The 21,887-nt window shown below is 46.5% G+C and overlaps 1 protein-coding gene across 34 annotated transcripts in view; it reads right to left on the minus strand.

Moving 5' to 3' along the window:
* SEC31A (SEC31 homolog A, COPII component) overlaps positions 1–21,887 on the minus strand; it is a 439,339-nt gene that overhangs the window by 342,070 nt on the left and 75,382 nt on the right. For 20 of the 34 annotated variants that reach the window (XM_078676183.1, XM_078676179.1, XM_078676178.1 and 17 more), the window contains exons 2-3: positions 18,941–19,023; positions 2,940–3,063 (exon numbers count right to left, since the gene is read on the minus strand). In XM_078676183.1, the coding sequence (XP_078532309.1) occupies positions 2,940–3,063; positions 18,941–19,019 (203 nt within the window). In that variant the 5' untranslated portion in view covers positions 19,020–19,023. The remainder of the gene's footprint in view (positions 1–2,939; positions 3,064–18,940; positions 19,024–21,887) is intronic. The other 14 variants (XM_078676180.1, XM_078676158.1, XM_078676164.1 and 11 more) reach the window with 1 other exon arrangement.

A 21,887-nucleotide genomic window follows, 5' to 3' on the forward strand; every position in this document is an offset into this window, starting at 1 on the left:
TTACCAAGGAGCACAGGCTTAAGTCTCAGATACTGTCACTGACAAGGCAAGTAAAGTGCCACATAGCCATACTATCATTAGTAAAATTGCAAGCTCAGTAGCTGAATTTGACAATGTAAAGGATGTCAAAATGCTATCGATAATTAAGAAAAAGCGAGCATAAAAATGTGAAAAAACTGGTCACAGTAATAATGTTTTGTTACACTCAATTTCAGCTAGCCACAGTATTCTCACAACTGCCAAGGCAATAAGAAAACAAAGTTCCTTTTTGACCCTACCTCCCAAGAGGACTGGGAATTTGGATTGTGAATTACGGATTTCAGAATGAATAGAACAGGAATACATAATAAATACATCAACGTTTTTTTATATATGTGATACGAAGGTAGACCTTTGATATTAAGTGCCTCTTTTGCATAATTAAACAGTCATTGAATGAAGCGATGCCAACTTAATAGCATTCTTGTGGCCTGTAATTGCAATTATACTAGCCTACTATATAAAAATAAAGCTTGGTTTACCCACAAGAATATATTAGTTGCCAAAGCAATTATGGCATGTTACCCAAAAGCCAAATCAAATGTAAGAGCTTGTGCACAAACAATGCATTTCAGAAAAAAGAGAAAAATAGACTGAGGATGTCTGGACCAAAAATTCAAGTCACCAATTCAACTATACCTTGACACGAGATCTAAGGCTTTTGTCTCTTCGTGTGGAGGGCCTGACTCCCCACCTGCACTACCCCACACGTGGCAAGACACTGGTGGGTACCAAGGTGGCAACACAAACAGGAACAATCCTAGTAGTTTTTTTTTTTTGAATGTCATAGTTCATAGTTTGATCTTTATTTCGACTGTTCCAGCCATAAAAGATACATATAAAACATATAGCATGTCATACAACACATATATTACATAATACAATTTAAAATATGTCCTTATATGTTTTTTTTTAAAAAAAAGAAAAATGAGCTAAAACCATCTTCCGTACAAAATAAGTATACATGTATACAAAAAGAATGAGTTTTGTCACCATATACATTTTAATAACGAGGGGCGAAGTCATACACCATTTGGTTGGCAAAGTAAGTACATGGTTTAACTTTTCATAATAATTGACCAACCTTCCTTCTAGCAAAATAAACTGAGAGGAGAAATCTACTAATACTAAATACAACAATTTGTAGGTTATTGGTCTTTGCAATCCTATAAGCCTGGGAACATGTTCTTATTCCTAGGGTGTTACACAGGGGTTTGATCCACTTTTTTCTTGCTTTATCGTACGCTTGGCAAGAAAAAAGGATGTGGCTCTCGTCTTCCATATAAGAGCCTGAACACATTACACACTTCCCCTGTGTAGGGGTCAATACCTTCACCATTTTTTGAATTTCACCATTCAGCTACAAAGCGGAGGCTTGATTTTATGACACTAAAGTTCAGATAAGATTGACTTATTAGCTAAATGACTCAAGACTTCCAGGCCCAGAACGAAAAAGAAGGACTGGAGAATGAGAGACCCAACCACAGAAGTATCTTAAATGGTGCACTGGCTACAGGGAAAAAATACTCCTACAAGTTGCTATGACAGTACGCAAGTTAGGAGCAATTAAATGCAATATTTGGGGACATCGAGGCTCTAGCTAAACAGTAGACTTTAAGATGTTTCTTTAAATAGCTGAGTGAGGACCCATGATAAGCTCAGTAATGGAGAAGATTTTTAAAATCTCGGCTTCAGAAGAGACAGTGCAAAGTCAGCAGGATCAGGTTGGAAGCTCAGCTAGGAAAGTAGTGCCAGAAGACTATTTTAAACTGATGCTATCTCTGCGGTCTGTGGGAGACACCCTCCATTCAACTCAAAGAAGAGGGAATCCTCTACAAGAAATCATTGGTCCCACATTAATGCCATTTAAAGCCCATGGCTCATGGGTACCAGAAGCCCACACACAATCAAGGATGCAACAACTGAGAGAGTGCTGCACCTGGACTTACTTTTTAACTAGAACTCTTAGCAATACAGACTGTAGGTAGTGCATGAGTACGTCCACTACATATATTTGAATAGAGTGTTTAACGAAATGTAAAGCAACTCCTCCCAACAGATCACTTCATTTCATAGAGTTTAACATTTTAAAAAAGGTCAGTGCAGAATACAAACATTTTACAACAGGTAACAGGAAAGCATATGTGCCACTGTGATAGTTTATGTCTGTGCGGTATACACACACTGAGGCTTGAAACAAATGTCGCTTACTAAAAATAAATGACTACTGCCTCAAAGGTGGAATGGAATTTCCCTAGAAAATAAATCGAACAATCACAGAACCTTGAGCTTAAGCAGTTAGCCACCGTGCAATCCTCTGATTAATGGAAAACGGTTTTATGTAGCAGACAGCTGAAAGGCACGAGGAGCATGTTAGATTGCCACGTACAATTATGGTGAAGCATGCCAGAGTATCTCTTGGAAAGAAATTGATATGAGAAAGCCTGTGAACCGTGATTTACTATGCAAAAATAAGTATTAGCACCTTAACGAACATTTGCACACTTGCAAATGGGCGCTCTTAGTGGCAAGTCATTCAAGTCTGTTTTGAAAACGGCCATGTTGACATGTTACCGCAAGATTGCGGAACAGTGTTTTAGGTGAATGTTTTCAGGAAGTACAGTGACTTTTTTGTATTTTGCATGATCATGGTGTTTAATGTGGTTACATCAAGTTCTAACTTTCCTTTGTTACTTAGTCGACAAATAGCTCTTTACTAACTATGTGACATTTGCTTTTTAGCACTTAAAATTAGGTTTACTTAGCGACTTTCATGACACTTTTTTGTTTTTGTAAATTCATCTACATGGTTTACTAAAGTTTAGCTCTGAGCCACAAGAGTAGTTATGTCAACATTTTTTTTAGCAAGCAGACTTTACACTAAAAATAAAGACCCATACCTGTGAGAGGAGGGGAATGTGGCACAAGACTTCATGTCTAAGGAGTGATCCGCTAAATCCAATTCAAATATCTCCAGAGAAGCTGTTGTACTGAACGTTGCGTCCAACTGCTGGGCAGAAGTACCTGTTGCAAAGAGTCAAAAGTCAAGAGCCAAACACTTCCTATACAATTACAACATATGCAATCTGCTTTCCAAGTTTAGAATCAGTGTTTTATTGGCATAAACCTATCGTAGAAACCACTGCAGTATCAAATGAAGGAGGCAGTTGCGTCAAAGGTTAAGCATAGGGGATTCTATAGGCTTCCCTTTTCACCCAAACACCTCTCTTCCACCAGCCTTTTTATTTTCATCAAGACTGTTGAAAAAGACATTTTTAAAGAGTTCATGGAATTTTTGCCTTGCTTGCAGAATGGTAAATGGGATCAAATGCATTTGATTATAAAACTGCACAACAGAGACAAATTACCGTACTCTGCATAAATACTTGTGGAAAAATGTACTTGACTAGAGGCCACATGCCTCTGCGTTCTGTTGAATGCACCAACCCTGCTACTGTGCCCTAGTATTTGTCGCTGGCCAAGCGAGTTATCCTTCTTTCCCCTTCCAAACGCCAATAACATATCACACTTCTCATTCGTGCCACTGTGATGCATGGCCTGCCATCCACTTCCTTGACTCAGCAATGCTTCCTGCTCTAGCTTTGCAGTTGTGTGGACTGCTCCTACTGCTAAAGGATCGACGCAGCTTTGCACATGGTAGGTGCCCCTAGTTGTGGTACAAGTAAGCTAATAAAATATGATATGTGCTAGAGTAATTACCAGTTGTTCAGATTAATCTGGGGATTCGTTCATTACTTTGTCATGTTCTCCAACTCATTTCATAGTTCCTACCATGACTCATACTTGTTCCATCAGCATCTTTGAAGAGTCCCATACCAGAAAGTCGGAGCTGTGTGCTCAAAAGATATAGGAAAGTGACCATAACCACTAAGGTGCATCATAAGCAGCACCCTCTCTCTCTAATCATGTCATTTTTTGTAGACTGCCTTTACATATAGTCTCTCAAATGACATTTTCTCTTTAACAAAACATGTTAGTAGTCTAGGCAATGAAATCGAACATGAACCCCTAGTTATATACAATATGCCAAAGCTACCTTTCAGAAAGCAATGAAAAAGTGTGTTATGTGGGGAGCAAGCTAAAATGTGAAGTGGTTGCCATTCCTTCCTTTAGTGTGGCCTACCATTTTAGGGTCGAAGACACCTACCGTGTACTGTGCCAGGGTACCAGAGACCTGTACACTGGAGAAGAGGTGAGTGTTTGCTGCCCCTGAGTCGTTCCTCATCTCGCAGATGAGGGCGGTATAGAGATCTTAATAGCACCATATTAGGAAACAAACTGTACCGCCTGACAGCAGGGAAGGATGTTGAGGATTATGGCCAAGCCAGAACTGGTGCATGATAAGGCTGGTATGCGTGAGGGTCATGCACATGATAAGGAGATAACTTTGGCGTAGGGGAGCTTTCATTGTTGTAGAGACGCACAGAGAGGGTGAAAATCCCTGAACAGAGCCTGCTCAGTGTGGGACAGCTTCTCGTGAGGAAGCCTAGCTTAAAGGCAGCAGAGACTTTCAAGACCAGGGAATGCAATACTTTTAAAGAGTCTTGTGAACTCTGATGGAAAAGAGTCGATGAGCTTGCTACAAAAATTGCCATGCCACCTAAAGAAACTAAAGATAATGGAAGGGGGAAGTTTTATTCACCCACAATGGTGGCGCTCTGCTGGATTCGTAAGGACTAAAGAGATACTAGTGGCAGCCAGGATGCTTGCATCTCGAAGGAGTTCCTGGTCATGGCGGCGACTAAACAACTACAGCAGGGCCGGCTTTAGGCTCACGGAGGCCCTGAGCAGGGAGTGTAGGTAGGGGGCCCGAGGCCGCCAAACCCCTGCCAGGGGCCGCCACGCAAATATGTGTCTAAGGATATATATTGGCGTGGCGGCCCCTGTGGTTTGGCGGCCCTGTGCAGGTGCACAGCTTGCACATGCCTTAGGCCGGCGGTCACATCATGCAAAAGAGTGCAAAGCAATATCAACGGAGGGACAGCAAGAGAGAATACAGAACAGGTCGGAGTGACTTCTCCAAGAAAACAGTAAAAATTGAGTGGAGGTTAGAAACGCTTAGGAGTGAATGCAAAGATTAAATAGAGTTCAAGGAATGTGCAGTATATTCCATTTGCCAGCCAAAAGCAAAATGGAGTGCCTCAAAAACCAGGCCTGTAGCACGACCTTGAGGTTTTCTGCCCCTGAGAAGGAGAAGTAGTTGCCTGCAAGCCGTGTTATCTTCAAATGGGTAGCAGTTACTGCAGTCATGGGGTCGAGTGATAACTAGGATATGATTCGCAGAGTATGATTCGCTTAAAGTCATTAGAGACTAGCAACAATTGTTTGAAGGTAAAAGACTAGAAGGCTTTTTTGGGCCATACTCCATTTCATTCATCTTTATTTCGGCAATTTGCCATAAAAGATACATAGAATTTGTACAAACAAAACAGAAACACTGTTACATCATACTTGGATAGTACCTGATATAAATAAAATACGTCACATATTCTGTATAACAATACTGTGAGTCACTACTGATTCCCTTAAAACAATCTAAAATATTACTGATTTACGAATAAAAGCAATGTCAATGAAGCTAGTATTTACATGTAGCTAGCAAAATACAGAGTTTGGGCCATACTAGAAACTAAATTCTATGTGATCATCCTTTCTGTGTAGAGTGCATGCAGAGCACTACCCTTCTAAAGCAAAATCTGCCCTTTTTAAGCTCACTATTGCCAATTTTCTTTGTCAGCCTGCAACGAATAGTTTCTTACCTGTCGGTGTAGTTTTGCAGCTTGAAGATCTTTCTGGATTCACTATGCTGTGCATATTCCGCAATCTGGTGGTTGGGTCCGGAATCGTAGTCTTTTTTTTTTTTTTTTGTCGTAGCCCAGCTGGGCGTCGACGTCCCACCATTTGGTGTACCTTCGGTGACGTCGGCGTCCCTTGGGACCACCCTTGGGCGCCATCTTCGGATTCTTTTTTCTGTCTCTTTTTTCTTTTCTGTCTTTGTAGTGAATCCATGGCTATGTTTGTTAATCGTTTTTTCCCACGTAATTCTTTTCACGTATCTTTTCACGTATCTTGTAAGCTTCAACTTGCTTTCTTTTCTATGTGTTTCCACTTTCTTCTCCAGCCTCATCTTTCTGGCGGAGGCGGGTGGGTTCGCTAGTGAATCCAGAAAGATCTTCAAGCTGCAAAACTACACCGACAGGTAAGAAACTATTCGTTTTGCAGCGTGAATCTTTCTGGATTCACTATGCTGTGCATAGATTTTGTAGCGGTTTTCGTTACTTTTGTGGCGGTTGGGTGGAAGATGAGCGTTGGTTGTTGAATATATGTTGAAGCACCGTTTGTCCTACTTGTGCTTCTTTGTTCATTTGTACATCCACGCAATAGTGCTTAGTGAACGTGTGCACTGAAGCCCATGTTGCCGCCATGTTTATGTCCTGAATTGGTGTGTTGGCCAGGAAGGCAATTGTTGCTCCTTTCTTCCTGGTGGAGTGGGCCTGTGCCCCTCCTGTTAGCTCCTGGCCAGCTTGTTTGTGGCAGAATTGTATTGTCTGTGCGATCCATCGAGCTATGGTGTTTTAGTCACTGGTTTGCCCATGTAACTGTTTGCGAAGGATACGAAGAACTGTTTTGTTTTCCTGTGTTCCTTCGTCCTTTCAATGTAGTGCATCACAGCCCTTCTTGTGTCTAGGGTGTGGAGCGACCTCTCAGCGCTTGTAGTGGGGTTTTGGAAGAAGCTAGGGATCTGAATACTCTGATTCATGTGGAACCTTGACACCGCCTTTGGCATGAAGTGTGGGTCTGTTCTCATCACGACCCTGTCACTGTGTATCTGGATGTAGGGTTCCTGCAGTGTGAGTGCCTGCAGTTCGCTCACCCTTCGTAGCGAGGTGATTGCTACCAGAAAGGCCGTTTTCATCGTTAGCATTTGCAGTGATGCTTTGTGGATGGGTTCGAAAGGTGCTTTCATGAGCTTCGTCAGTACCACATTTAGGTTCAATGCCGGTGGCGGCATTCTCTTTGGTGGCGCTATTCTTTTAGCCCCTTCCAAGGATCTTTTTATGACTTGGGATGTAAAGAAGCTTCTCCCTGTTTCTCCTCTTGTGTATGCCACAATCGCTGCCAGGTGCACCCTAAGCGAGGATGAGCTTAGCTTAGCATTAATTAGGTGCGTGAGGTACCTTAGCACCGTAGATTCCCTGGTCAGTTTTCTATTGAGTTTTTTCTTGCAACACCATTGAGTGAATCTTTTCCATTTTTCCCCATAGCACTTGCGTGTGCTGGGCCCTCTTGCCTCTCGCAGCACCCGCAGGGTGCTCTCTGGTAGTTTTAGGTGTGCGAACTCTAAGTCCTCAGGAGCCAGGCTGAGAGGTTGAGGCTCTCCGGCTCTGGGTGTAGAACTTCTCCGTTTTCCATGGAGAGTAGGTCTCTTCTGTTTGAGAACTTGTTGGGGGGGGGGGGGGGGGGGAGGGGGGGGGGGCTGCGCCATCTCCATTATCTGAGAGTACCAAGTCTGTCTGGCCCATTGTGGTACCACCAGGATGAGCGTCATGTTGCTCGTCATGCATTTGTTGAGAACCCTGGGGATCAGTGGTATCGGGGGAAAAGCGTAGGCAAATGTTTTTGACCAGCTTATCTATAGGGCATTCCCCTGTGATAGTGCCTCTGGTTGCCAGGATGCAAAGTATTGGCATTTTGCATTCCGGCGTGTTGCAAACAGGTCTATTGTTGGTGTGCCCCATCTCCTGAATAGTCTCTCTGTTTCCTGAATATTGAGTTCCCACTCGTCGGACGCTGAAGTCTGCCTGCTGAGCCAATCCACTTCTACATTGTCCTTCCCTGGCAGGTGTATGGCTAGCAGGTCTATTTTTTGTGGTATAGCCCATTTCCAGATTTCCTGTGCCAAGCTTGACAGAGGGAATGATTGAGTTTCCCCCTGTTTGTTTATGTAAAACATAGTTGTGGTGTTGTCTGTTTGTATTAGCACCTTCTGGTTGGACAGGTGTTTCTGAAAAGCCTTGAGGGCTAGCAACACTGTTTTCAATTCCAGGTAATTGATGTGTCTGACTGCATCTGTAGGGCTCCACAGACCCCTCACTTTGAGCCTGTTCATGTGTGCGCCCCATCCCTTCTGGGATGCGTCTGTGGTGATGGTCACTGTTGGGTCCAGTGGTGTTAGAGGTTTACCTACTGTTATTCTTTCCTTGGTCCACCACCTTATTTCTTCCTGCACCTTGTGCGTTACAACCACTAGATCCTCCCAACTTCCAGTAGCTTGTGACCATTGCTGTTGCATCCACTCTTGGAGTGGTCTCCTTTGTAGGCGTACATTGGGGACCAGGTGTATGCATGACGCCATCATCCCCAAGACCTTGCTCACAGTCCTCACTGTCAGAGCTCGCCCCTTCTGGTAGTGACGTTTCTCCCTCAGTAGGCTGAGTGTTCTCTTTTCGCTGGGTAACACCCTGCATTGGACGGTGTCGATCTGAGCTCCCAGGAAGATTTTCACTTGCTCTGGTTCCATCGAGCATTTTCCCCAGTGTATGGAGAATCCCAGGCTTGCTAGCGTTCTTGTCACCTGTTCTGCATGATCTTTGCATGTCCTGTAAGAGCTTGCCTTTACGAGCCAGTCGTCGAGGTAGGGGTACACGTGTATCCCCTTTCTTCTTAGATGTGCGGCCAATGCCGCGAGGCATTTGGTTAACACCCTTGGTGCGGACTTTAGGCCGAATGCCAGGGTCATGAATTGGTAGTGATCCTTGTTCACTGTGAATCTTAGCATGTGCTTGTGCTGCCTGTTCATGGGGATGTGCAGGTACGCATCTTTGAGGTCTATGGTGGACAAGAAGTCCCCGGCCTTTATCTGTGGGATGACCTCTTGTAGGGACGTCATTTTGAATTTTTGAGTTTTTACGTATTTGTTTAGGACCCGTAGGTCCAGGATGGGTCTTAGACTTTCGTCCACTTTTGGCACCAGGAAGTAGTTTGAGTACACTCCCTTGTTCCGTTCTTTGAATGGAACCCGTATGATGGCCGCTTTGAGGAGGAGTTCTTGAGCTTCCTCTTGCAGTAATCGCAGCTCTCTTCCCGAGTGCTCTCTTTTCTTTGGCTTTCTGTTTGGTGGTCTCTTTTTCCAACTCTATGCAGTATCCGAACTGCATAATGTTGAGTATCCACTTGTCTGTTATTTTTCTCCACTCCTGGAGAAAAAATCTCAATCTTCCTCCTACTGGCGTCACATGTTTATTTATTTTATTTATATGCTTATAAAGCGCCAGAATCGAACCCAATGGGTTATCTCCGCGCTATGGCCGCAAGCACAGGTGACGAGTAACCACTATACAGGTGAACTGAGGATGCAAAATGAGGAGATGTTGAAGCTTATATTTCGGTGAACAGATTGGTTTTTAGTGTTTTCCTAAATGTAAGGTGGTTGGGGATCTGTCTGAGGCTAAGGGGCAAGTTGTTCCACAGAGTTGGCCCTACTGAAGAGAGGGCACGGCCGCCTTGTCGGGTCTTTTTGATAAGAGGAGAATTAAGCAGGAGTTGGTTGCTTGACCGTAGTTCACGTTCCGGTCTGTAAGGCTGAAATAGTTGGGCTAAGTAACTGGGGCCGTTTCCAAATAGACATTTGTGGACAGTGCAACAGATCTTGAATTTGACCCGTTGGCGTACTGGGAGCCAGTGAAGTTCTCTCAACAGGGGTCCAGAGGGTGTTCTAGGAGGGGCATTCAGAATCAATCTAGCCGCCGTGTTCTGGACCACCTGTAGTCTATTGATGGCATCTTCATTGGCTAGTATCAGGAGCCCATTGCAGTAGTCAAGGCGACTTATTGCAAGGGTCTGTACCAATGTCTTCCTGTAGATGTCAGGTAAAAGGGGGAAGATACGTCTAAGTAAGCCAATGGTATGGAAGCAGGCTCCAGCAATCACGTTCGCGTGATCCTTTAGAGTTAGGTTTTGGTCCAGTTTCACTCCTAGGTTTTTTATAGTGGATTTTGGGGAAGGTACCGGTCCCAGGTCTTGGGGCCACCAGTCGGGAGACCAGAGCATGCTAGCTTTACCAAAAAGCATCACTTCTGTCTTCCCGACATTACACTGGAGGTAGTTGGAAGCCATCCAGTTAGAGATGGCCCTCATACCTTCCGCAAAATTTTCCCTAACATTAGCGTTAAGGGCATGGAAAGGGTAGAGGAGTTGGGTGTCGTCGGCATACGACACTGGTGTGAATCCGTACTTCCTCACAATCTCAGCAAGGGGGGCCACATACACATTGAACAGTGTGGGGCTTAGGCATGAGCCCTGTGGCACCCCTTTAGTGAGCTCCCTGGTGATGGAATGATAGGGGCCCAAGCTGACAGATTGTGTACGCCCAGATAGGAAACTCTCCAGCCATGAGAGCGCCTGGCCTCTAATGCCCACTCCTTGTAGTCGGTTCAGCAGGATTTTGTGTGACACAGTATCAAAAGCAGCTGACAGGTCTAACAGCACCAGAATCATTGATCCTCCTCTATCCTGTGACATCTTGATGTTGTCGGTCACGGAGAGGAGAGCAGATTCGGTGCTGTAGTTGGGCCTGAACCCAGATTGAGATTGGTCCAGGCCCCCTGTCGCTTCTATGAAGCTGGAGATCTGAGAGTTAGCAAATTTCTCAGCCAACTTAGTCAGGAGGGGCAGAAGAGAAATAGGGCGGAGGTTGGAGAGTTCCGTCCAGGGGGAGGTGGTGTTTTTACGTATCGGATTCACAACTGCCTCTTTCCACTGTTGCGGGAGTTTACCCTCTTTGAAAGAAAGATTGAGGATCTTCATGATGATAGGGCATAGTAAGCTGCCCAGGTAAGTAGTTAATCTGGCAGGGAGGAGATCACGAGGGGAACCAGATTTCACCTTACTCAGGAGAGTAAGTATATCACTTTCTGTGACTTCTGGGAAGACTTCAAGGGTCTCAGTGAGGGTTTCTTTGCACAAAGTGCTAGGGGCTTCCAAATTGTTTGGGTGTTCCTTTGTGTCTTGTCCGTGTAGCCCTCTCCTCTTTGTTTTCCCGTGCTCCTCCCCCGGAGGGTTCGAGTGGGAGAGCACCTTTTTCCGTGTGAAGTCACTTAGAGGGGGGTTGTTCACCGCCTCTCCTTCTCTGGCCCCGTCCATTTCCTCTTGATCGAAAGGACTGGCCCCTGCTCTGGTAGTTCCAGTTTTGCCTCTGCTGGCCCTGGTGACTTTGGTTGTCACTCTGTTGTCCCTGGTGGAATGCCTGGTGTGATTGCCCTTGCTGGTTTCCACCCCTGCCGTTCAGCCTCCGTGTAGGAGTGCCCCTTCTCATCCCCCTGAATTGCAAGACCCCCATGGACCTTGCCGTCTCGTTGTCCTTCTTCAGTTGGGTGAGCTTCTCATCAACTGGGGCTCCGAACAGTGTTTCACCGTTGAAAGGTGTGTTCAGGATGTTGTTCTGAACCTCAGCCTTGAAGCCTAAGATCCTGAGCCAGGCTTGCCTTCTCTTTGTGATGCCTATAGCCATCAGTCTGCTGGATGTTTCTGCCCCATCCAAGGCTGTCTTCAGGCACGAGTTAGCGATGCTTTTCCCCTCTTCCACAAGGTGTGATGCCCTCTCACGGTATTGTTCCGGGAGGTGCTTGAGCAATTGGCCCATCTCATCCCAATGCTGGTATTGGTGTCTATTCAGGAGGGCGTTTGAGTTCGCCATCCGCCAGTGCGTTGCGGCGTTCCTCTCTATTTTCCTGCCAGTTAGATCCATCCTCCTGCTTTCCTTGTCAGGTGGAGGTCCAGATGTTGTTGGGACGTTTGCCCTTTTTCTGGCCGTTGCAGCGATTATTGAATCTGCTGTGACGGATCCCTTGATGTAAGCTGGGTCCTGGGAGGAGAATTTGTATTTCTTCTCCGTCCTCTGCGTTACTGATCTGCATGTAGCCGGGTCCTTGAAGGCTTCCTTCCCCTGGTCTGTGATACTCTTTAGCATGGGCAAGAACTGGCTTCTTGTCTGTATGGGGAGCAATGTCTCCAGCAGGAAATCTGCTTTTGGCTTCTCCTCTTCCAGCTTAACTCCATAAGCTGCTGCCGCCTTCCTGACCACCTCATTGTATGCCCCAACGTCATCCGGTGGCGAAGGCCTCGAGGGGTATGTTTCCACAGCCTCCTCTGGGTTTTCGGCCTCGATGTCCTGCCATTCCTGGTCTTGGGCCGTCGAGGAACCTGCGCCGTATCTTGACTGCTGCTCCCCGTAATCCCCTTCTGTGTAGTAGAGGTCTTCTTCCTCTTCGTGCTCCGAGGGATCAGGAGTTTTCGGCGTCTCTTCGACGTCGAACTCCTCGTGCTCCTGTACCTCATGGCGAGAGGGTGACTCGGAACAAGACATACCGATGGTAATGCCAACTAAACCAGTCGAAACTCCAAGTCCTGTTGTGAACATATCCAGTCTACCACTCAATGATACTGAAATCCAAGTACTCAGTAAGGGACTATCATACGTCCCCACTCACAATCCGGATAACTTTGTGGTAAGAACCGAATTATACAAATTCTTTAGGAAAATCCGATTAAGGTATTTCTTCCGCAATTCGGCCACCCAGCTGAAAGCATCTGTCACTGGCCTACGACCACCATCGACATTTGTTCCATATGCCAGCAGCATGTCTAATCAGATTTTAGCCTACGAAGCAGTAGTCTGGCGTGATGTACAACAGGTCCTAGCAGACAAAACGTTTGTTCGTTATAACATCAGCAAACTCCAGAAGACAGCCCTACAATCACTGGCCAATAACACGCAAGTCGTGATCAAACCTGCTGACAAAGGGGGTGCCATCGTCATTCAGGATCAATCAGCTTACAAATCTGAAATTCTGCGACAATTACAGGACACCAATTGCTACCAACTTCTAAGATCCGATCCCACCAGATCCATAGCTACAGAGATCCTACAAATAACACAGGAAGGATTAGACTTAGGATTCCTATCTGAGAATGAATTCCTCTTTCTTAACAACAAACACCCACGGCTGGCAACACTCTACACCCTCCCCAAGCTCCACAAAAGCATGACTAACCCACCGGGACGCCCCATCGTCTCTGGGTGTGGGTCCATTTTGGAACCGCTTGGCAAGTACATTGACTTCTTCATTAAACCTCTGGCGGAGTCCACCCCGTCCTACCTTAGAGATACTATGCACACCATCAACATCACTGAAAGCATACCCTACGATCCTTCAAACCAGATTTTAGCTACCTGTGACGTTGTCTCTCTTTACACGTGCATCCCCCAGCATGAAGCATTAACAGTGATCACTCGGTGCCTTCAGAAACGACCGGCGCCTTTCCAAGTACCAACCGAATTCATTGTAGCCCTGCTCAAAATCGCAATGACCAAAAATTTCTTCTTATTCGACAACAATTTCTACTTACAAACGTCTGGAGTGGCGATGGGGGCTCCCTTTGCCCCGGACGTAGCCATCCTGTATATGGCAGCGTTTGAAGAAGACACAGTTTTCAGTCAACTCAACCCATTCAGAGACCATGTCGGCCTCTGGATGAGGTATATCGATGACATTCTCTTAATCTGGAATGGTAGCCAAGATCAGCTTGATAACTTCTTCACTTGGCTCAATGATCAATCTCAACAGGTCAAATTTACTATCACATCAGACAATAATTCTATAGACTTCCTGGATGTCACCATATACCATGAATCTGGAAGACTCCAGACCAAACTTTTCCGCAAGCAGGCCGAGAGAAATTCTTTACTAGCCTACAATAGCCATCACCCTCGGGCCCTTCGAGACAACCTGCCCTTCGGGCAATTTCTCAGAATACGCCGGAATTGTTCCTCCAAAGAGGATTATTTCTCTGAATCACAGGATCTCGCTGATCGTTTGCTGAACCGTGGTTATCCAAGACGTTTGGTCAAAAAGGCCCGCAAACGCGCATGGTTCTATCCCCGAGAAGAACTACTGGTGCCAAAAGATAGAACTGATCTGGAGCAGAGTCGTATAGTATGCGTTACGACCTTTAACACCAAAAGCAACAGTATCAAGAAAATCATTAATAAACACTGGCACTTGGTATCAGATGACATCAAAGAACCAATGACTCCACTTCACGCATTTAAGAAAGCCAAATGCATTAGGGACCATGTGGTTAACTCCTTCTTACCTTCTGAATGTCAGCCCACGATCAATGCCTTATGGAATCTACCACCCGTCACTGGTCATTCCAAGTGTGGCCGGTGCAAGGCCTGCGACTCAACCATACAGACTAAAGATTTTGTACATCTAAATCTAACCATCAGACTCAAATCTTTCAGTAACTGCAACTCTAACAACGTCATCTATGCCATTGTATGCCCATGCAACAAGATCTATATTGGACAGACCCAGCAAAAAATCAAAGCGCGGATACTCCAGCACATGAGCAGGATCCGGTGCGATGTTGAAGGCGCACCACTGGTAGAACACTTCAAGTTGAACAATCACTCTCCTGAAAGTCTACGCTGGCTAGTGATAGAAAGAGCAACACTTGGTCCAAGGGGTGGAAACATCTCGGATATTCTCAATATTCGAGAACTCAAATGGATGTATTTCTTCAACTCAATTGAAACCGGCCTCAACGAATCTGACAGCTCATTCTCTCAGCTGGCCATTCTACCCTAACTGTTGAATCATTTTGATCTCCCTACCACATTATCAGGATGTTCCCACTCCCAGGGTGCCCCTGCATATGACCATTCCATGGGGTGGGATGGCATAATTGCATAATTGCTTGTGCACTAAACTGTGGAGCCTTTACCCTCATGCTCGAGAGGTACGCTCTATTTCTGATAATCATGGTTTTATGTCTAACTCCATCAAGTTATCATAGACATACTGGTCAATTAATATATTGAAGAGGTGTTGAGCCTTTACCCTCATGTTTGACGAGGTACGCTCTTATTACATGCTCCGTGTTCAGTTTCATTCATGTTTTCATTTTTTCATTATTGTGCTTTCTTAAATGTATTGGCAACTGTACAACACCAGGATAATTGTATTATCCCAAATACGGGCGCACGTGGATAGTCATTCTAGTTTGAGTATTTTCTCCGATTCCCTCCTGTCCCAATGCCACTGCCTGACCTCGCAGTCTGTTAGCTAGCTTCATTACTCAACCGGGTAGTCACGTGGTTCATCACCATGACTCCCAGCTCTAACCAGGAAGCGCCTCTGTGAACATCGCAACCCGCGCTCGGATTTTTGCGAGTCACTCGGACCGAGTAAGTGCATCTCGGACCTGCCTCCTCATTCATTGCTATTTTCCAACCCATGTAGTTTTACTCATTAATCCCTATTTTGCCATCCCGCCCAGACTCATCTCGATCCCGTAAAGTGCCAGATGTCATGAACCGTCGATTGATTTGACCAGTCATCCCTATGAGAATAATCGGTAAGCCACGCGGCCCCCGCCATATGTTTTATTATTTTATTCTCATGTTGTGTCATTGAGTTTATTTCGTGGCTTGTCAATCCCCTAGATACAGCTACACGCTTCTGGAGTCTAATTGAACCATCGGCCCGACCTGTCTTCTCCGACACGCGGACCTTTTGGTAAGTGTTCTCAACGCGCCCGCTCTTTAGCGCCAACATTGAATCCTTTTACCATACTAATCAGAGCAACCCCCATGGTAACTCCGAATTGATTCAAGGGTGTACGTGTTACCCACAGGTACATGTTAGCACTTATTCTGACCACCCTGAGGCTTTACGGTCCTGTCTACCACGGCACGCGGACTACAACCCACAACTCTCCTTGTGTCCGCTTGGCATTTTTCAATGTCGTTATTTATATTAAATCCTTTGTTCTATGGTAGGCCTTAATTTACGCAAGGTTGATTTCAGTGCAGGTATTGGACCCACAGGTACACGCCAGCTCACGGCGATTACCGTGTGGTTCGTGTCGTTCTCCCTTGGGCACGCCCTCATTCGTTCTCACATCCATTTGTGGACGTTCTTGCCACTAGCGTCTTCCCGTGGCCCCCCAAGGTCCGTTGTGACAGCGTATCTAACTGTATTCTGCTCCCTGGTTGACAGCACGGTTCACAGGCCCTAGTCCGGCTACGCTTACCAGTCCCATTCTCCTCTCAGGCGTCCACTCTGACCTTGTGTCCCCACATCGGACCACGTCATATCTTCTGGTCACCCTAGCTCTCGCTTAGACTCTAACCAGTCTGTCTCTACCTATGTGATATATCTGAGGCTTATTCAGTACCCTCTAAAACTTAATTTATATCCTTAATAGGTCCTTTGCCCCTTCCCCCATGGTCCTGATGAAGACCCCACAGCAAGGTTAACCGATCCTGCAACCACTAGAGGGTCGAAACGTCGACTGTTTGTTTTTACTGTGGCAACGTCACGCCAGAAATTGTATATACACTGTACTCCTTGTCGTTTGCCTTTCTTTGATTAATAATACTATGCGGTATGCAAGTTGTTGCTACTTTTGTGATAGCATAAACAAGTGCTTTAAAGATTGATTTTACTGTCACTTAACCTCACCACTGCACTATCTCCTCACTATCACGCTCCCTTTCCCTCCTCGGGGCACTGTATGACGATAATACAGTTGATTGTTTTTGAAATAACGTATATCAAATATACTTTATCCCACTGTGAATTAAATTGTGTGGATAAAATCATCTGTTGTTGAGTAATTCCATTTACAAAGTGTATGTAATCATTTCCTCAAATACACTGGGACCCTCTCCTCTCAGTACCTGTACCTCAGCGACGGCCGGTGCCGGCTTCGAAGGGGATCCTGTAACTTCTCATCTTTTCATCGAAGTCCTTCTTTCTCTGAAGGATGTTCTCCATTTCGGCCTCGAGCCTTCTTTTCTTTCTCTTCTTTTCTTTCTTTCGCGGCCTGCTCGTCGTCGAGCGTTTCGGCTGCTCTTTTCGGCGGCGACGTCAAAACTTTCTTCGGCTCCTTTTCCTTTGAAGTCGAAGTCGAAGACCCTTTTTCGGGGGCTTGCTTCGATGACCTTTGCTTTTCGCTGGTCTTCGGCCTCCGGGAGTCCTTCTCGAAGGATCCGCTGGGCTCTTTTTCGGAGGATGCAGCTTCGGTCGTCGAAGTTTTCGGTGCTCCTTTCGAGGCTCTGGGCTCTGACTTTTGAGAGTCTGCCTCTGGCTTTCGAGACCCTGTGGGGGTTTTCGGGGTCGTAGACTCTCCTACCTTGTCAGGCGTTTTCTTATCGGTCTCTGCGACCGTGAAGTCATCTGGACCATCGGCGATGTTGTCCTTGTCGTCGGTGGAGAGGCCCAGTTCATAAAGCGTCGGGGCCTGGCCCTTGCCCTGCATCGTGTGGTGAGCTGTCCTCTGTCTCTCTCGAACTCGGAGTGTCTTCGGCTTGAAGACGGAGCAGGCGTTGCAGTCTCTGCTCTCGTGGTCGATTGGCAGGCAGAGGTTGCAGACCGGGTGCTGGTCCTTCTGCGCGAACGAATAGTTTTCTTACCTGTCGGTGTAGTATTGCAGCTTGAAGATCTTTCTGGATTCACTATGCTGTGCATTATTCCGCGGTCTTGTGGTTGGGTCCGGATTCGTAGTCTTTTCTTTGTTTTTTTTTTTTTTTTCTCTTTGCCCAGGTGGGCGTCGGCGTCACACCCCCTTTGGGTGTATTTCCGGTGACGTCGGCATGCTTCCTGCGGAAGCTCCCACTCTTGGGCGCCATCTTCAGATTCTTTTTTTCCGCGGTCGGGTCTGGATCGTTCCCGTTTGGGCTCCAGACATTTTTGGAGAAAGAAGAAAGAAAATACAGAAAAGACGAGGAGAAGTCATCTGAAGACTCCAGGGGACTTCACCGACGAAAGACAAGCAAAGATAAGGCGTTTTCCATCCAGATCTTCGACGACCGTGAATTTAAAGGGTGTCTTGTACATCCCTGCGCTCAGGGGGCCCCCTCTGTGCATTCCTCCAAGGACGTCGAAGATCTCGAAGTTATTTCACTTCTTCGTCGTCTCTTCTCTGATGGTCCTCTTCTCCCGATCTTCTCAGGTCTTTACCGTGGAAGAGTTGCTGTATTTCCTCCTTTTCTCCTCCAAAACTTCTGGAGCTTCACGCGAAGATCCAGACCCAACGGCGGAAAAAAGAATCTGAAGATGGCGCACAAGGGTGGTAGCTTCTGCCAGAAGCACGCCGACGTCACCGAAGGTACACCAAATGGTGGGACGTCGACGCCCACCTGGGCTACGACAAAAAAAAAAAAAAAAAAAAGAGAGAGAAAAAAAGACTACGATTCTGGACCCAACCACCAGATTGCGGAATATGCACAGCATAGTGAATCCAGAAAGATTCACGCTGCAAAAGAAGTCCGTTTAATTCTACTCAATATACATATCTAGGTAGGTTAACCCCTTAGCTGCGGGGTGTTTTCCCCCCGCTGTGCGGGAGGGGCAGGGGGGCCGCGCGCGGCCCCGCTGTGCTGGTGACGAGCTTGGCTCGTCATGAGGCACAGCGGAGCTGCCCTCATTACGAGCTGAGCTCGTCACGACCACACACGTTTTGGAACGTTTAGCACAGCGGGGAAATTATCCCCGCGTGCGAAAGTTCCAACGGCTGTGACGAGCTCAGCTCGTCATGAGGGCAGCTCAACCGTCCCTCATGACGAGCTGAGCTCGTCACTAGCACACATGGGGTTAAGCAAATTGGATAACATGTTACCACAACAAAATATATAAATATGTATATTATAAGCAATCTACATATATTAAACAACATAAACGAAGAAGGACGATGCGTATTCTAATTGCCAGACAGGTCATAAACCTCCATTGGTCATTACACCTGAATAAAGCATATGCTCAGGCTTTCACTACGGTTCTAAGGAGAGTTACAAAGAAGCACTAACTCTTACCAGTGGCCAAGTAAATTGGGTGATGTGGTGCGGGGCTCCATGCCTGCATGGCAGTGCGATCAATCTCCTTTAGCTTCATTCTGCTAAAAAGAAATCAAACTGAATTATATGACCACAGAAGTAGTTTCAAGTCACAAACATTTAAAATGGATATACAATATAAAAGTGTACTTTACTTTTGTGCACTCAGTGCAAGTATTCCAAGCTACAATTGACAGATCTGGGACTTTCGTGCAACACAACAATTTCAAGCGACATTGGAGCATGTGCAGCCCACATGCCTCACCCCCTGAAGCGGTTGCTCGCTTATGGTTTTAAGTACCCCATCTGTCTGATGTATGATCCCAAACCACACTTTTGAAGAGGTACCCTTGCCTACAGAGCATCAGGCCACACCCCAGCTTTTGAAGTACCAACCCAGAACTCATCGCCTGGCTGGCAATCGACTCAGAGAACATCTTCCTATGGTACCTCAACTTTCACCTAGACGACTCCAGCAACGCCAACCCCCCCTAACTCTTGGAAAGCATGCGCAGCTTCAGCCTCACGCAGCTCATCACCGACCCTACCCACATCGCAGGACACACGCTCAACCCCAACTTCACCTCCGGCAGCAGTCTCGGGTACATCCACTCCAAGCCACTTACTTGGTACGACCACCATAGCGTATACGTCACTATCTCGGGACCCACCCATTCCAGCACTGTGCCCCACAGATCCACTCAAAGAGACTGGAAAAAACATCAGAAGATCAGTGGAATGACACTCAACTCCCAGCCTCTACACACGACCCTGAACAAGCAGATAAGAGCTTTCCCCAGTGGATCACAGACTGCGCAGGCACCATAGATGCCGCCAAGACAGACAGGACCAAAGAACAAAGCAAAAGAGCAAGCTGGTTCACCGAGGAACTGCACTCCACCTAATGCAACGGCCGACAACGACAAAGGAAGTGGCGCATCAGCAAAAAGGCAGAGACCACACTGCCTTCATGTCCACTCTGAACCAACACCACTGCCATCTGAAAGAAACCAAGAACAACACCCTAGCAGACCGTATCAAAGCCAGTGCAAACCACAGCAAAGAACAATCGTGAAGGAGTTCACCAATCCCGCAGTCCGTGAGAATGACATCACTCCCTCCCAGGAACTGTGCAACAACCTCACAGACTTCATCCACGAAAAGATCTCGACTATCTATGAAAACTTTGAACACCAACCCTATGCCGCAGACAGCATCAACCAGCTGATACCCACGAACATAAAACCCGAACACCTTTTCGCCCACTGGAAACTCCTCGCTGCACAAGACACGGTCTCCATCATGAACTCTGTGCACTCTGAAGCACCCACGGACCCATGCCCCCACCACATCTTCAAGCTTTGAAGCAAGAGAATCGACGACAAGCTCAGGAAGGTCCTGAACAGCTCCATCACCGCAGCCTTCTTCCCTGAGGACTGTAAACACGCTTAAGTGAGGCCCACCCTGAAAAAAACCTCCACAGACCCAGCCGAAATGAAGAACTATTGGCCCATCTCTCTTCTCCCCTATCCAGCAAGAGTTCTTGAGAAAGCGACCAACCAGCAACTCACCCAAAATCTAGAAGACCACAACCTCCTGGACCCCTCTCAACCAAGATTTTGAGTTAACTTGACAGACAGCCATGATCACAGCCACAGACTACAACAGAGCCCTCCTGGACAACAGGGAAACAGCAGCCCTCATCCTCCGGGACCAGTCTGCGGCGTTGGACAATGTCTCCCACACATCCTGGTAGAGACTCCACCACATCGGGATTCAAGGAAATGCCCTCAAATGGATCGCCTCCTACCTGACCGGCAGAACAAAAAATATATGCCTCTCACAGTTCACCTCAGAGGCCAAGAAGATCAACTGGGGAGTTCTCCAAGGACCGTCCCTCAGCCTGATCCTCTTCAACACCTATATGACACCTTAGCCGCCACAGTCCGATCCCATGGACTCAACATCATCTCCTACACCGACGACATACAACTCATCCTCTCACAGTCCAAAGATCCCTCCACCACTAAAGCCAACTTCTAAAGATGCACGATGAATGTCTTGGACTGGATTAAGGACAACTGTCTCAAACTCAAGACTGAAAAATCAGAAGTCTTCATCTTTGGGAACAAGATCTCGTTGTGAACCGAGGCATGGTAGCCCGCAGAGCTCGGCATACCTCACGCCACAACAGACCACACCTGCAACTAGCAAGCTATCCATAGAGAAGCAAGTCAATGCAGTATCAACCACCTGCTTTCTCACCATTTTGATGCTCCGCAAGATCTTCAGATGATTCCCCGCAGACACCAGTAAGACCATTACGCAGGCTCTCATCACCAGTAGACTGGACTACATAAACAAGCTCTATGCAGGCATCACTGCACACCTCCTGAAGAGACTCCAGACAATACAGAATTCAGTGGCAAGATTCAAACTCTACCTCTACCTCCCCAGAAGGACCCACAACACACCACATCTAAAGAACCAACATTGGCTCCCGATTCAGAAAAGATGCCAATTCAAGATGCTGATCCACGCCTACAAGGCTCTGCATAACTAAGGACCAACATACACCAACAAACGTCTGACCCTCCACCAACCAACCATGCACCTTTGTCTCAGACACCTCATGGATCCGTTGACCCAACCCCGGAGAATACTCCTTCTCATACTTGGCAGTCAAGGCTTCGAATAACCTTCCCTGCACCATAAAGACCTGGATGTTTGAATGATCATACCTCCATGCAGAAACAAACCGCTCCAGTGCCTCGAGACCCTCACTGGTGATATGCTGCACTCTATAAAATGTTTTGACTGATTGCCAATCAAGATCCAAAACTTGTGCTTTGGCTGCCTACAGAGCAGTTCTTCTGTGTGGTAGCAGCTGCCCCCGACCATAAGGCAACAAGGACTGTCCGGTATC

The sequence above is a fragment of the Lissotriton helveticus genome, chromosome 2_1 (genome assembly GCF_964261635.1).
Source record: "Lissotriton helveticus chromosome 2_1, aLisHel1.1, whole genome shotgun sequence".
NCBI lineage: Eukaryota > Metazoa > Chordata > Amphibia > Caudata > Salamandridae > Lissotriton > Lissotriton helveticus.